The 12,562-nt window shown below is 37.7% G+C and overlaps 1 protein-coding gene across 22 annotated transcripts in view; it reads right to left on the bottom strand.

Moving 5' to 3' along the window:
- Positions 1 to 1,390: 1,390 nt before the first annotated feature.
- ABI2 (abl interactor 2) overlaps positions 1,391 to 12,562 on the bottom strand; it is a 62,714-nt gene continuing 51,542 nt past the window's right edge. For 9 of the 22 annotated variants that reach the window (XM_054700011.1, XM_054700012.1, XM_037523890.2 and 6 more), the window contains 3 exons: positions 8,354 to 8,440; positions 4,546 to 4,719; positions 1,391 to 1,817 (listed from right to left, as the gene is read on the bottom strand). In XM_054700011.1, the coding sequence (XP_054555986.1) occupies positions 1,642 to 1,817; positions 4,546 to 4,719; positions 8,354 to 8,440 (437 nt within the window). In that variant the 3' untranslated portion in view covers positions 1,391 to 1,641. The remainder of the gene's footprint in view (positions 1,818 to 4,545; positions 4,720 to 8,353; positions 8,441 to 12,562) is intronic. The other 13 variants (XM_054700015.1, XM_054700016.1, XM_037523892.2 and 10 more) reach the window with 3 other exon arrangements.

The following is a 12,562-nucleotide window of genomic DNA, read 5'->3' as shown; positions in this document are numbered from 1 at the left end:
AATACTGTGTGTATCTCTGCTGATACTTATTCTGAGATAACAGACTCGAAAGTGAAATACTAACTTCGCCTACATCATCTTCCCTCATATACTGCTATACTTGCTCATCTCTCAATCTTGTTCCCCTCTCTGCACCATCATGTCCAAGGCCCACATTTGAAATATATGCAACTTTCTGTCCCCTGTCACCTGCCCAGGGAAGTTACCTGGCAAAGCTCTTTTCTGGTCAAGTCACTGGAAGCAGGAATAACCCACGGCAGTTTGGGGCCTGACCTTGAGCTGACTGTGCCTCACCACAGTGCTCACCTGCTGAGCAGCAAGACCCCCCTGGATTTTAATATTTCTTATATCAAATACAGAAATGATTAAAGCCATGTGCCCAACAAGACTCCACTGGATCTGAAGCTCTAAGTGTACAGATAAAAAAATTTCTCTTAATACAAATTTTTATGAGGATGGGTTAGTATTTAGCCTTACCCCCACTCTACTTAGTCTGTGCTATAAGTTTCAAATTCTTACCAAGAGTAACTACTCCAGAGGCCAATTACACAAAATCGGGAGACTATTTACTTTTCATAGCATTAAGTGAGTAAACAGCTAACCGTTTGGCCACCAACAACATTCAGGAAGAACAGTAGCAACCTTTTTATTCCCAGAGACCATCAAGAGACATGAAATTAACTATTTTCAAAAAAAAAAAAGCCGTTTTTCTAAATAGTGAAATGAAGAAAACAGTTGGCCTGACCTCCAAGATCCTACTCCTCAAAACAGCACCTAAGGCAAGGATTTAGGATGCCTATTTGAGCAGGACATTTCTAAAGGTCAGTATCTTCAGAAGCTTAGGAACCATCGTGTCTAGCTTTGCACGCCTACTTCAGCATGTAACCAGCCTACCACACTTCACACATCTGGATACACTGGCCAATAGTGGCAATGCAGACTCTTGCAGCAGCAGCACATTAAAATCAAACTGGCAATTGTTAAACACCCTCAGAATGTTTGGAGACTCACATTTCATCATCCTCATAATCTGCAAACTGAGAAACATGAAGGGATGCAAACCAGTTCAGCATTAACTCATTTGGTGCACTCTAGTGCTGAGAAAATGCAGAATTTACAGCGTTAAAGAGGAAATATGCCATCCAAAACAATTATAAAAAGGGTTAAGTATGATTTTTAAATATCAGTTCCCTCCTCATACAATTGGAAGAAAGTGGAGCTAGGGTACACACTTGACCACGAGGCTTACCCCTCAGCACAGGCACTGAAAAACATCCAATGCCACAGGTTCTGCAGGAGGAGAAATCCCAAGGGTGTACAGTATTCCTGAGAAAGATCCCAGATGTTTTTTCTGAATCAGTATTAACCTGATTCATTTTACACAGTTATGCTCTGACATATTCAAAAATGCTCACTTTATTTCAATCCAGACAGCTCAGCATAGTACAAGTGAAGGCAGCAAGTTCCATGTATTCAGACTCAGCTTGCTTTTTGTTTAATACTGGGGGATAAACCAAAAAACTTAAGTAGTTTTTATCATTTGTATCCTTCATTCATTTCATTGGAGGGAAATCCCCAGGGCCTCTTCATAATCTGGGAAGACCTGACTATTCTGGGAGGGAAATATAGCCCTGCTGAGTATTACTCGGAATAATGCATGATAGACTCAACGTAATTCCCAGGAAAGAGCCCAGTCACTCCATTCATAACTCCCTCATACCAACCATCATCATTCTTCTTGATGACATAAATAATGGCTCCTTCCTGAAAGGACAGCTCATCTTCCTTGTCTTTTGTATAATCATAAATTGCCACAACTAGAGAGGGGGGAAAAAAAAGGATGTGAAAAAGAGTAACATTCCTAGAAAGAATCAATTAAGTGAATAGCAATTCTTCCCCAGCTCTTGGAGTACTTTGAAACACGGGCCTCCACATAAAAACTTCTTTTTTCTAATACCCAGTCCTAAGTAATGGAATCCCATCTTGTGAGGTTAGGTTCAAGACAGTCTAAATGACAAGAAATCACATTTAGTCAAACTTACCCTTAAACAGTCCATGAGGAAATGCCTCATTGAAGAAAGAGAATCCCAGAATAAGATGATTTTTTTTTTTTTTGAGAAAAGCTATCGTTGAAGCACCATGACCATATTTTGTAAAAAGAGAAAAAAAAGTATCTTTGAATGGAATTATACTAGTACAGTAAGATACACCATGAAGGCAAGGGAGGACATCAGCTACACTAAGGGAGTAGTAGATTTCGCTGTCTCCTTTCTCTCACCTTGAAGTTTGTGCCTATTCATTGAGGGGAACGATATTGAAACTTCCACAAGTTCTGTGTGTGACTGAAGACAGTCTAATATTTTCTCCAGAACATGCTGCATTATGCCACCATATCAACATAGTCACAGTAACAAAAATGTCACAAAAAAAAAAAAAAAAACAAGATAACTGTTAAGTTCTCCTGTGATTTTCATTCCTTAAATAACTTGGTAACTGGGACCTTTCAATAATATACAAGACAATCCATGGGTCCAAGTATTATATGAACCTTAACAGTTTAAATTGGGATACCCTATAACTTGCTCAAATCCACTTCAAGAATTATTTTTTATAAGAAGATCCTCTCTTTCATAACACCAGAATTTCCCTCAATAGTTCCATAAAAATCTATCTTTAAGAAAAACATACTTTGTTTCTTACTGCAACCTTAATCTTTATGTGAGACACAAAAACTGCAATAGGGCTTGTGAAATACAGTGCAACTTGCCCCAGCTGATTTGTGCATCATCACTTATTATCAGGGAAATACAAATCAAAACCACAATGAGCTAACACCTCACCCTGATGAGAATGGCCCACATCAAAAAGACCAGAAACAGTAAGAGCTGGCAAGGGTGTGGAGAAAAGGAAACCCTCCTGCACTGTTGGTGGGAATGCAGAATGGTCCAGCCCTTACGGAAAGCAGGATGAAGGTATCTCAAAAGACTGAAAAGAGATCTGGCACACACGCCAGTAATTCCACTCCTAGGCATCTACCTGAAAAATTCAAAAATACCAATTCAATAGGGAACTTCCACTCCCATGTTTATTGCAGCACTATTCACAACAGCCAAATTATGGAAACAACTTAAGTGCCCCAAACAGATGAGTGGCTCAAGAAGATGTGGTTTATATATACAATGGAATATTACTCAGCAATCAAAACAGATAAAGCCATGCCATTTGCAGCAACGGGGGTGGAGCAGGAAGGGATTATGCTAAGCAAAATAAGGCAGAAGGAGAAAGAAAAATACCAGATGGTGTACCTTAAACCAAACTACGGGTCAGATAAAAACAAACCCTTGAAAGCTGACTACAGAGGGGAGGCACACAGGGGAGGCAGGGGCGAGAACAAATTGGGAAGGGAGCAATGTCGATGTCGACGATGGGGATGGACTATGGATGATCTGCTGATGGGGTTATGTAATACGGTGGTGATACTTAAGGTGCAGAGGGGTATACTAGCCTCCCAAAATACCAACAAAAAATGTAAACCAACGTTATCTTAAGAAAAATAATAATTTATGGCTTGACACGAGGTAGGGATATAAAATAGGTACTGACAAATAAATACAAATTTGCCAGGAAGAATTTCATGCTAGCAAAAGTGCAGTGAAGACTCAATCCCAGTTCAGCGAGAGCCCAACTCAAGCTTAGGATGATGATTAAGAATGTGGGCTCTGAAGTTACAATTATCTAACTCAAATCCCATCTCTACCATTTACAAGTTTCCAGAATATACTTAACTTTCCTAAGCTTCTTTTTACTCAATTGTATAGTGGCATTAAATAGTGCCAACACCTCAAAGCAGGATAAATCTGACTACCATTGCTCTATCTTGAACAAAAGTGAAAGTCCACAATTTCTTAATATAAGTTTCCCAGGCGATTCTAATGTAGTCAGTTTTAAGACTCAGTGACTTAGTATCTTTGATTTCCTAAACAGAAAATTTCCTTCAAGAAAGCACACTGTTTTCTGAGCTAATTAATCAGATTTGGAAGTTTATGTCCCCAAAGTGCCATGTCATTGGTTAACTACTTTATTCGAAGAAATTTTTCACTAAAAGAAATGCCCACTACTACTTTATAAAGAAACTGAGAAATCATTCTTCTTTGGAAGTTTCATACAGAAATAATTAAATATTTAAGATGCCACAAAAGAGAATACTTTAAAACATGGGGGTAGGAAAAATTAATACTTCAGAAAAATTCTCTTCCTGAGGCATTCCAGAAAAACCCTTCCTTTTTAAATTTTTTGTCTTGCAGAAATTATAAAAAAAATGTTCACTAAGAACAATACATAACCATCAATAAAAAATCAGTCACAGAAATTCAGTCATGTGACCTTCAAAACAAAGAAGCTTGTAAACTAAATAAGAACATACAGGTAATGTGAGCAAATCTTTACTTCTTAGTAGAAAATAAACAAGATTCTCTTTGGTACCACTAAATTTCATTTCTATGTAGCAGTTTCTTCCCAATCCTCCAAAATCCCTCTGAAACTTACCCTTTTCCAAATAAGATCTTGGGGCCCATGGTGGGTCCTCTTCAGCATAAGGATCACTATACTCAACCACAGCAGCTTCCTCCTCTTCATAATCTTCGGGGGGAGGAGGTGGAGGAGGGGACTCATCAAAGACTGGTTCTTCCACAGGTGGTGGTGGAGGCGGTGTATCTGAAACTAAGAATGTATCAAGCTGATAACAAAATTACAGATTATGCAAAGTTCAGTATTTCCTATCCAAGCTTCTACACTCATGGAATATGAACCCAGACTTAAAAATAATAATCTTCCAAAAACTGAGTGGGCAAGAGAAACCTCCCTACCAACTATACTGTTCCAAGTCTCCAAGCATGACTTTCTCCTTCCCTTGGGTTAGTCTTGATAATGTTGAATAGTGCAGCAAAAATTATTATTAACTGAACCTCTGGAACCTATTTATGTTAATACACAATCCTCTTTTTTAAAGAAAGATCAATACAATATAGATCACTACTCACTACACAGTATACCCAAGCAGGAATGATTGTCAGAAATATTATTTTAACATAATATTTAATTTATAACAAAGCAAGTCCACTGAATAAGTCACATTATAATAATTTACTTTTCTCTCAAAAATTTTTTAAATAGCATTTTATCAAATTAGTGGGGATAAGCCACAAATTTGGGTATAACTTCATCTATGAGAAGTCAGTTTTATTATTGACGGTGGGCGTTACATACAGAATTTCATGATTCAGACAGATTATAATCCAAATTCTTCCAGTTATATACCCAAGCTGATTTAAAAATACTTAAAACACCTACACAGAAATCTGCTTCCACAGCTCAGGTATCAGCAGATAGTAATATCTAAAAATCACCCCTTAGGGAACGCAAAGCTTTGAAAATGTTTTGTACATACTTCACCATAGTTCAGCCAAATAAACTGAATAAAGCTGTATTTATTAGTTGTCAGTTTTAATGAACAGCACTAATTCATTCATAAGGCACAAGTACTGTTTCCATGAAATTCTCAGAAATCTGTTTATTTTCTATTTTTTAATCTAAGCCTATGACTGAAGCAAACGGAGCTTAGAAGACTGCCGACGGCGGGTGAGACTGAGCCACGGCAGCATCGTACTTTGTTCTACACCAGTTCCTCCTATCTGTTACAGGCTCTGTGCCTGTCAACTCATAAATGTTAAAACTTATTCAAATAGTTTTCAGGCTTTTAACAGAAAAGACTGATAATGTGACTTTAGCATATCTTTACATAATAAATTACATACAGTTGGGGTTTTTGCATTTATAAAGCATAGAGACTGACTTTAAACAACTGCACAGACACATAGATCCAAAGGAACTTTGTCTTTCAAAACAATCACCTTGAGAAATTATATTATTACAAAATTACTCAGAGATGCTGCCATTTTTACCTTTTCTTATAACTGCCTCAGAAGCAATTTAGTAAGACTACCTACCATTTTCCACTTCAAGTTTTCCAGTTAATCAATAAGTACTTTATAATACATCAGTTAATTTATCCTTTCTTCTCAGGAAGTGGTCTTTTAATTCTCATTTTATGAATACAGAAACTGGCTTTTCAAGATTAAGTAGTCTGTTAGTAAATAAGTGGAAGAGCAGGAATTTGAACACCAATACGTGTTATCTTAAAAGCTACACTATTATGGGGTAAGAAATTCAGTAACATTAAAGTCAGCTTTATTATTATTCATTCAACAAGCAACAACTAAAAACCCACTACGGCTAGGTACTGGACGCTCAGAGGATGGAACAGGGGAGTTGGCAAAAGTCATGGAAAGGACAACCAAACTTTCATTTATAGTTACGGGCAGTGCTTTAAGTTGTTATGGAAGAAACACAGCAGTAAACCAAAGCTCTTATGTGGGTCGGGAAAGATTTCCTGAAACCTGAAGAATGAGTAAGACTTAATGGCCGGGGGTTGATATTTCACATCAGATGTAATGGGAAAAAAATAAATGCAAAGGTAAGAAAGCAGGAAACCCTAAAGAACTGACCAAAGTTTAGTAGAAATACGCCTGAAGAAGCTGAAGAAGACTAAGCAGGAAGGGCTTTGAAACAGTATAAACCATCTGATGAGCAACTGGGAGCCATACATGGATTTTAAGAACATATATCAAGGGTCACAGCTGCACTGTTTATTCCTTAACTACTTAAAACAGGTTCCAAATAATTCCAGATTTCTTCCAGGCATCAAAATTTAACTATCTGCTAGCACAGAATATCTTCAAAATAATGTACTCAAAAGTTATGAAGATTATTCCAAAAGACAGGTACATCTCTCCAAGGTGAATGTTTTGAAGAGGACAACATTCATTTGAATGTATAAGTCCTGTTACAGGGTCTATAAAATCAGGCACAGCACACCTCATATACAGATTCTCATTTTTATACATCTGGTAAGTGCACAATATACATGACTAAGGGAAGAAATGGAAAAAATAACTACCCCAAAAAGGCAAACACAAAGTGGTAAATGCTGGAGCTGCTCTTGGGGTGCCTGCTAATAAACAGAAGTCGACTATCTTCAGAAATTAGCAGAGATGCAAATGTACCTGAAAGAGACTGAGCCCTCAGGCAAGTAAGACTGGATCTGAACCAAATTTAAGAAAGAATGTGTCATTAAGGGGCCATTTAGTCAGCTGTGAAAGTACAAAAAAGGCCTGAGAGTGTTTGCTATGTGTCACTTTTTTTTTTTTTTTTTTTGTGGGACCCTCCCTGGTGGCTGGGGAACAAAGCGGCGCTGCAGAGGCTGTGGGCAGCCTCATAGCCCAGCGCTCAACCGCTGCGCCACCAGGGGAGGCCCTGCTATGTGTCACTTTTCCATTGCTAGAGAAACAGTGAACAAAACAGGCAAGCAATCCCTGCTCTCTGAGAGCTTACATTCTAATATTGGCAAAGCTTATTTCCAAATAAGTCGGAGTTCTAATTAATATAGTACAAATATTTCTATGCCTTTTGTGAAGCCATCCCAGTTACAAGATGGACACACTGGCTGACTTAGTCTGACAACATTAAATTTTTCATTAATAGTAATTCCCCTAGTTCAGATTCCATGTCCAACATACATCCTCATGATTGTGCTGTGACTCCTCCTGAAGACTACACACAACAAGGTAATTATCTAGCATGCAGAATGTTTTCACTGGTCTCTATAACACCAGTCCTATCTGAACGCTGATACAGGTCTACTGTTCTATAAGACATGATTCCCCTGAGCTTCCTTAATGTTTCCCCAGAGAAGACTTAATGTATCAATAATACTAGTTATATGATCCTACATGACAACACCAGACCACAAGCCAACACAAATTCATTGTCAATCCATGGAAACAGACTGGCAATTTGGTTCTTTGGGACCTACCCTGGCATGGACAATTTTACACCTGGAATCACAGGACAGAGAGAGATTATCAGGCCAGTCACAAATTTCTAAAATATCGGTGATAGGAAATTAGACTACTTGTTTGAGCAACCCAGAGAGAGGAAAAGGTGGGTTATTTAATGAATGAACATCTCCTCAGTTACACATGATCTTTCTTTTCTTACATGTGCTTTGTTTTATATTTATATGTCTTATCTTCACTACCAGATTTTAAGTTACTTGAAAGCAGACAGCTTCACTTATTTTACCATTGCACTAGCTGATCATAAAGTGATTTGTTCATAGTATTCAAATATTTGAAGTATGAAGTATCAATGAATGAATGACTATTCAGCCAATCGTATGTAAATGACATTTTATGCCTGCAATCTGATCTACAGCATAAAGAAGACATAAACTTACTATTTTCTTGGACTCTGGCCACAAATCCCATTAAAGGTAACTGGGGAGTTACCTGTAGGATGGAGGGAGGAGGAGGAGCAAGAGATACTGCAAAAACAAAAAAGGTGTGGAGGATAAGGGGTAAGGGCAAGTTATATTAAAAGGAAAGGATAATACAATAAAACGAACATATAAGGAGGGAAACCACTATGCACAAACAATTTATAAGCCATCTTGAAGATCCTCTTTAGAGGGATAATTCATTAAGATACAAAATAAAGTATTAGAGAGAGTTTTAAGGAAATTTTTAAAAATTACAGTAAGAAGCATTTGTCATACATAGATCTACACTAACATAATGGCAAGCTGATCTTTTCAAATCAAGAACATATTTTCTCAAAGAAAAGAATTTTTTGAGATTACCATGAATAATTAAGTTTTTGGATTTTACCTTGAAGATTACAAGTGTAAATGTTTGACAATATAAGAGAAAAAATAAACATTACATCCCAACTTCCAAATTTGTACTTTTTACTACTTCCTTAACAAAGTCATTGAACCTTCATTCATTAAACAAATATTAACTGACTTCCTTCTAAGCAGAAGCACTCTCCTAATAGACACATATGAAGATCATTCTCATCAGGTCTATGTCATTACGATTTTTCATAACCAAACTTCGTACCACCTGCTATACCAAATACATATTCTCTCTGATCCTACGGAAGAATACTGGCTTCATTCAAATCATTCTTCCCCACCCACCTCACCCCAATATGTCTTTCCCTCTGTCTTAGATACCTGGCACAGTACCTACCACTAGTAAGCCTGCAACAAATGTTTGATGTATGTAAATACACAAGCAAAGTACATGCCGAACAATTTCCCAAGATTTAGTTTTCTTCAGAATAGATATAACTATGGTACACATCTTCTTTCTAAGCTACAAATGACAGTTAATACTAATAAAAGATGAATAAGGATCACGGCCCTCAAAGAGACCATACTCTATTCAAGAAAACAAAAATAATAACCTTAACCCAACAATACTTGAAGCAATTCTCTAGTGATGCTGGTGGTGGTGAGAAGGCCATGGTGACTATGGTATGATGATGGTGGTAGAGATAGTACTGAAGCGAGCTACATAAAAATGACCTTCAATCAGGTAAGAAGAAAAAAGATCTCAGAAAGGAGACAAAGGTTGAGAAAGAAAATCCAAGACAATCTGAGAACCAACTAAAGGCAAAGGCTTTAAAACAGAATGACCACTTCAGGCCCCAAAATGTTTGCAATAGGCTAGTGTAAAATACCCCAAAGGGAAAGTACAAAACCTGGAAAAGTGAGTGAGTCTGTATAAAATAGGAAAGAATCTTACCTTAGGCGAAAGAATACTTAGTGGAAAGAGACTGGACTTCAACATTGCCTAGCATCAAATACCTGATTTATCATCACCTTACCATAGAAACAGTAGATTCATGAACTGCTTTGAGTGTGATCCATAAATGTGGTATGAAAAAGACATAATGCAATCACTTTACAAAGTGACTACAAAGATTGGGGGGGTAGGGAGTATGGAGAGCTCTAACCACAGGGGTGGTGCAGAAAAAAAATCAAGGCAGTAGAAACAGAAAGAAAAAAAATGTAGTAATACTGTGGGAAAACTATCAATACTTATCAAGCAAGGATACTTGGCGAGCATGAAAGGAGAGCAACAGATGAGTTTTAGATTTGTGGTCTTCAGAGAGAGGTGCCATAAACAACACTAGCCTTGGTTGGCAGTGCAGGAAAACAAACACATTGAATAGGTGGATCAGGCAGAGATAATGTATGATAAAGATGCATAAAACTGACTGACACATAAATACTGGAGGCTAGTGAAATGTTTGGTAGAGTATGTGAGAAAAATTGAGAGGTACAGACCAGGCAGTGACTGGCAGCGAGAAAACTGCTGTCCATGGACAAATACCATATATAATGTAGAGATAGGGCCTCCCGGGTGGTGCAGGTGGTTGAGCCCAACACTGTGAAGCTGTCCGCAGCCTTGGCAGTGCTGGTTCCATCCCCGCCAGCCACAGAGAGACCCACATGGCGCAACAGACCTCTCCTGTCTCGCCCGCTGCTCCCCTCAGCAGTGTATTTCGTCAGTCTGCCTGTTCTGTTCCCCACTCTGTCTCTGGTGAATCCTCACACCCTCCCACGCATCTGGCCTGTGCCCCGGCTCCTGTATAAATAAAAAATAAATCTTTAAAATAAATAAACTTTATAATGTAGAGATAAAAGTTAAGCAGATAACCCTGAGGAATATCTAGTTTAAGATATCTAAATTTAAGATATTTTAAAAGATCTAAATTTTACACAGTAGTGAAACCCTAGAAATTGATACCTTTTTTTAAAAAAAGACCTCTTGGGCCTCCCCGGTATGCAGCAGTTGAGCGCTGGGTTGCGAAGCTGCCAGCAGCCTCTGCAGTGCCAGTTCAATCCCCAGCTGCTCCCCGGCCACCGGAGGAGGGTCCCACATGGCGCGCAGACCTCTCCTGCCGCCCACTGCTCCCCTCAGCAGTGTGCTTCGGTCCTTCTGCCTGCTCTGCTCCCCGCTCTGGCTCTGGTGAATTCTCTCACCCTCCCGCACTTCTGACTATACCCAGTGCTTGTATAAATAAATAAATAAAATAAAATAAATCTTAAAAAATAAAATAAAAAAGACCTCTTGGTTAGGTTTTTCTCTAAAGTTATACTTCTCTGTAGTAAGTTCTTAAGTTGTGTGTCTACTCCTACTTAGGGGGTTGCAACAACTGCTGATATATCCATACTACCACGTTTCCACTGGGATAAGAAGACACAATGAACAGGGATAATAGCAGAGATGAAAGAGATAAAACAAACAGCAGCAGACAGCGACTGGCACAAGTGGAGATCAGATGTATGTTCATATTAAATAAGATGGAATGTTCTCCTGTTAGCACCTGTCCCAACGTCCCCTGTAACAGAAAAGTAGGAAATCTCCCACCTTCTGTCATTGTTTCTCATCCAAAATTTTTAAAATTACATGTTACTGAGCCTAAAAAGGAATAAATAGATGTTTAACTTAGAACACTCTTTTTAGGTAGGATGAGTTATTTTTTAAGATGAATGTTTTCTATCTTTTCTAGTTCTAAAAGTGAAAATCTAAATTATACTTGTTTTTAAAAGTCCACCAAGAGCAGCTTAGGTAAAAAAAAAGCAATCCTGGAATTTCCTTAAACAGAATCACTTTATAACAGAACAAGTCAGATTTTTTTCAAAGCCAGTCCTCAGTCATGTTAAAAAATTCAATGACATCTGGAGTTTACAAAGGTCACCCAAATTATTATTATTATTTTTTTGCCCAGGATAAACCTTTTACATGTGGGTCCAAATTAATTCAAATATCACAACATTTTCATTTTGGAGCATGTAAGATTTCATCTGACCAGAATTCCTATGAATCAGAATATCCTACTTTAGATTAGATTTATGTTCCTTAGTGTTGCCGAAAATGAACTATTCTGGGATAAATTAAGCAAGGATCTGATGTGCAATATTCAGTTCTAGTCCTAGGCATCTCATGAACAGTTAAGAGCAGGAAGTAACTATAAACTTACTTTTACTCCATTTAGCTAAGTTGATTTTACATCTCACCAGACCTTTTCCCTATAACCACCAATACTATACACAATTAGGAAGTAATGTAAAGTATAAAAATAGGCTCACCAGATATTGGAGTTGATGAAGAGAGGTTAAGCAGACAACTGTAGGAACTACTGCTTATGTGCAAATAGCAACATGTGGATATATAAAAAATAAAAGGGTCTGCGAGCAAACCAAACTCAGAGGAGGACTCTGTTCTGATGTAATGTACAGACTTTTCAGCATGACCTTTTAGGTTAAAATCACTTGGAGCATAATCTTTGAGGCTTAGTGCTTTAAAATATCCAATTGAAAGAATGGGGGGGGGGAGCGGAGGGATTGGAGGAGGAATGAGGCTTTTGGGGAAAAAAATGAGGCTTGTACATCCTACTTTTGCAGCTTTATAAGTAACTTAAGAAAATTAAACTAAAACACTCTAAATACTACTTCTGAAGTAATTAAAAAATATTACTTTAAGAGGTCATATTTTATAGCCCATTCAAGTTTGGTTGCTTATATTTTCCTTTACAGTGAAGAAATCATTTAAGTAATGTAAGAGTGAAATATTTTCTAAACATGGATAGA

This window comes from Talpa occidentalis, unplaced genomic scaffold (assembly GCF_014898055.3).
Source record: "Talpa occidentalis isolate TD23 unplaced genomic scaffold, MPIMG_talOcc4v2.1 talOcc4.3, whole genome shotgun sequence".
Lineage (NCBI taxonomy): Eukaryota > Metazoa > Chordata > Mammalia > Eulipotyphla > Talpidae > Talpa > Talpa occidentalis.
The sequence above is the reverse complement of the archived record's forward strand: the minus strand, read 5'-3'. Positions and strand labels throughout refer to the sequence as shown.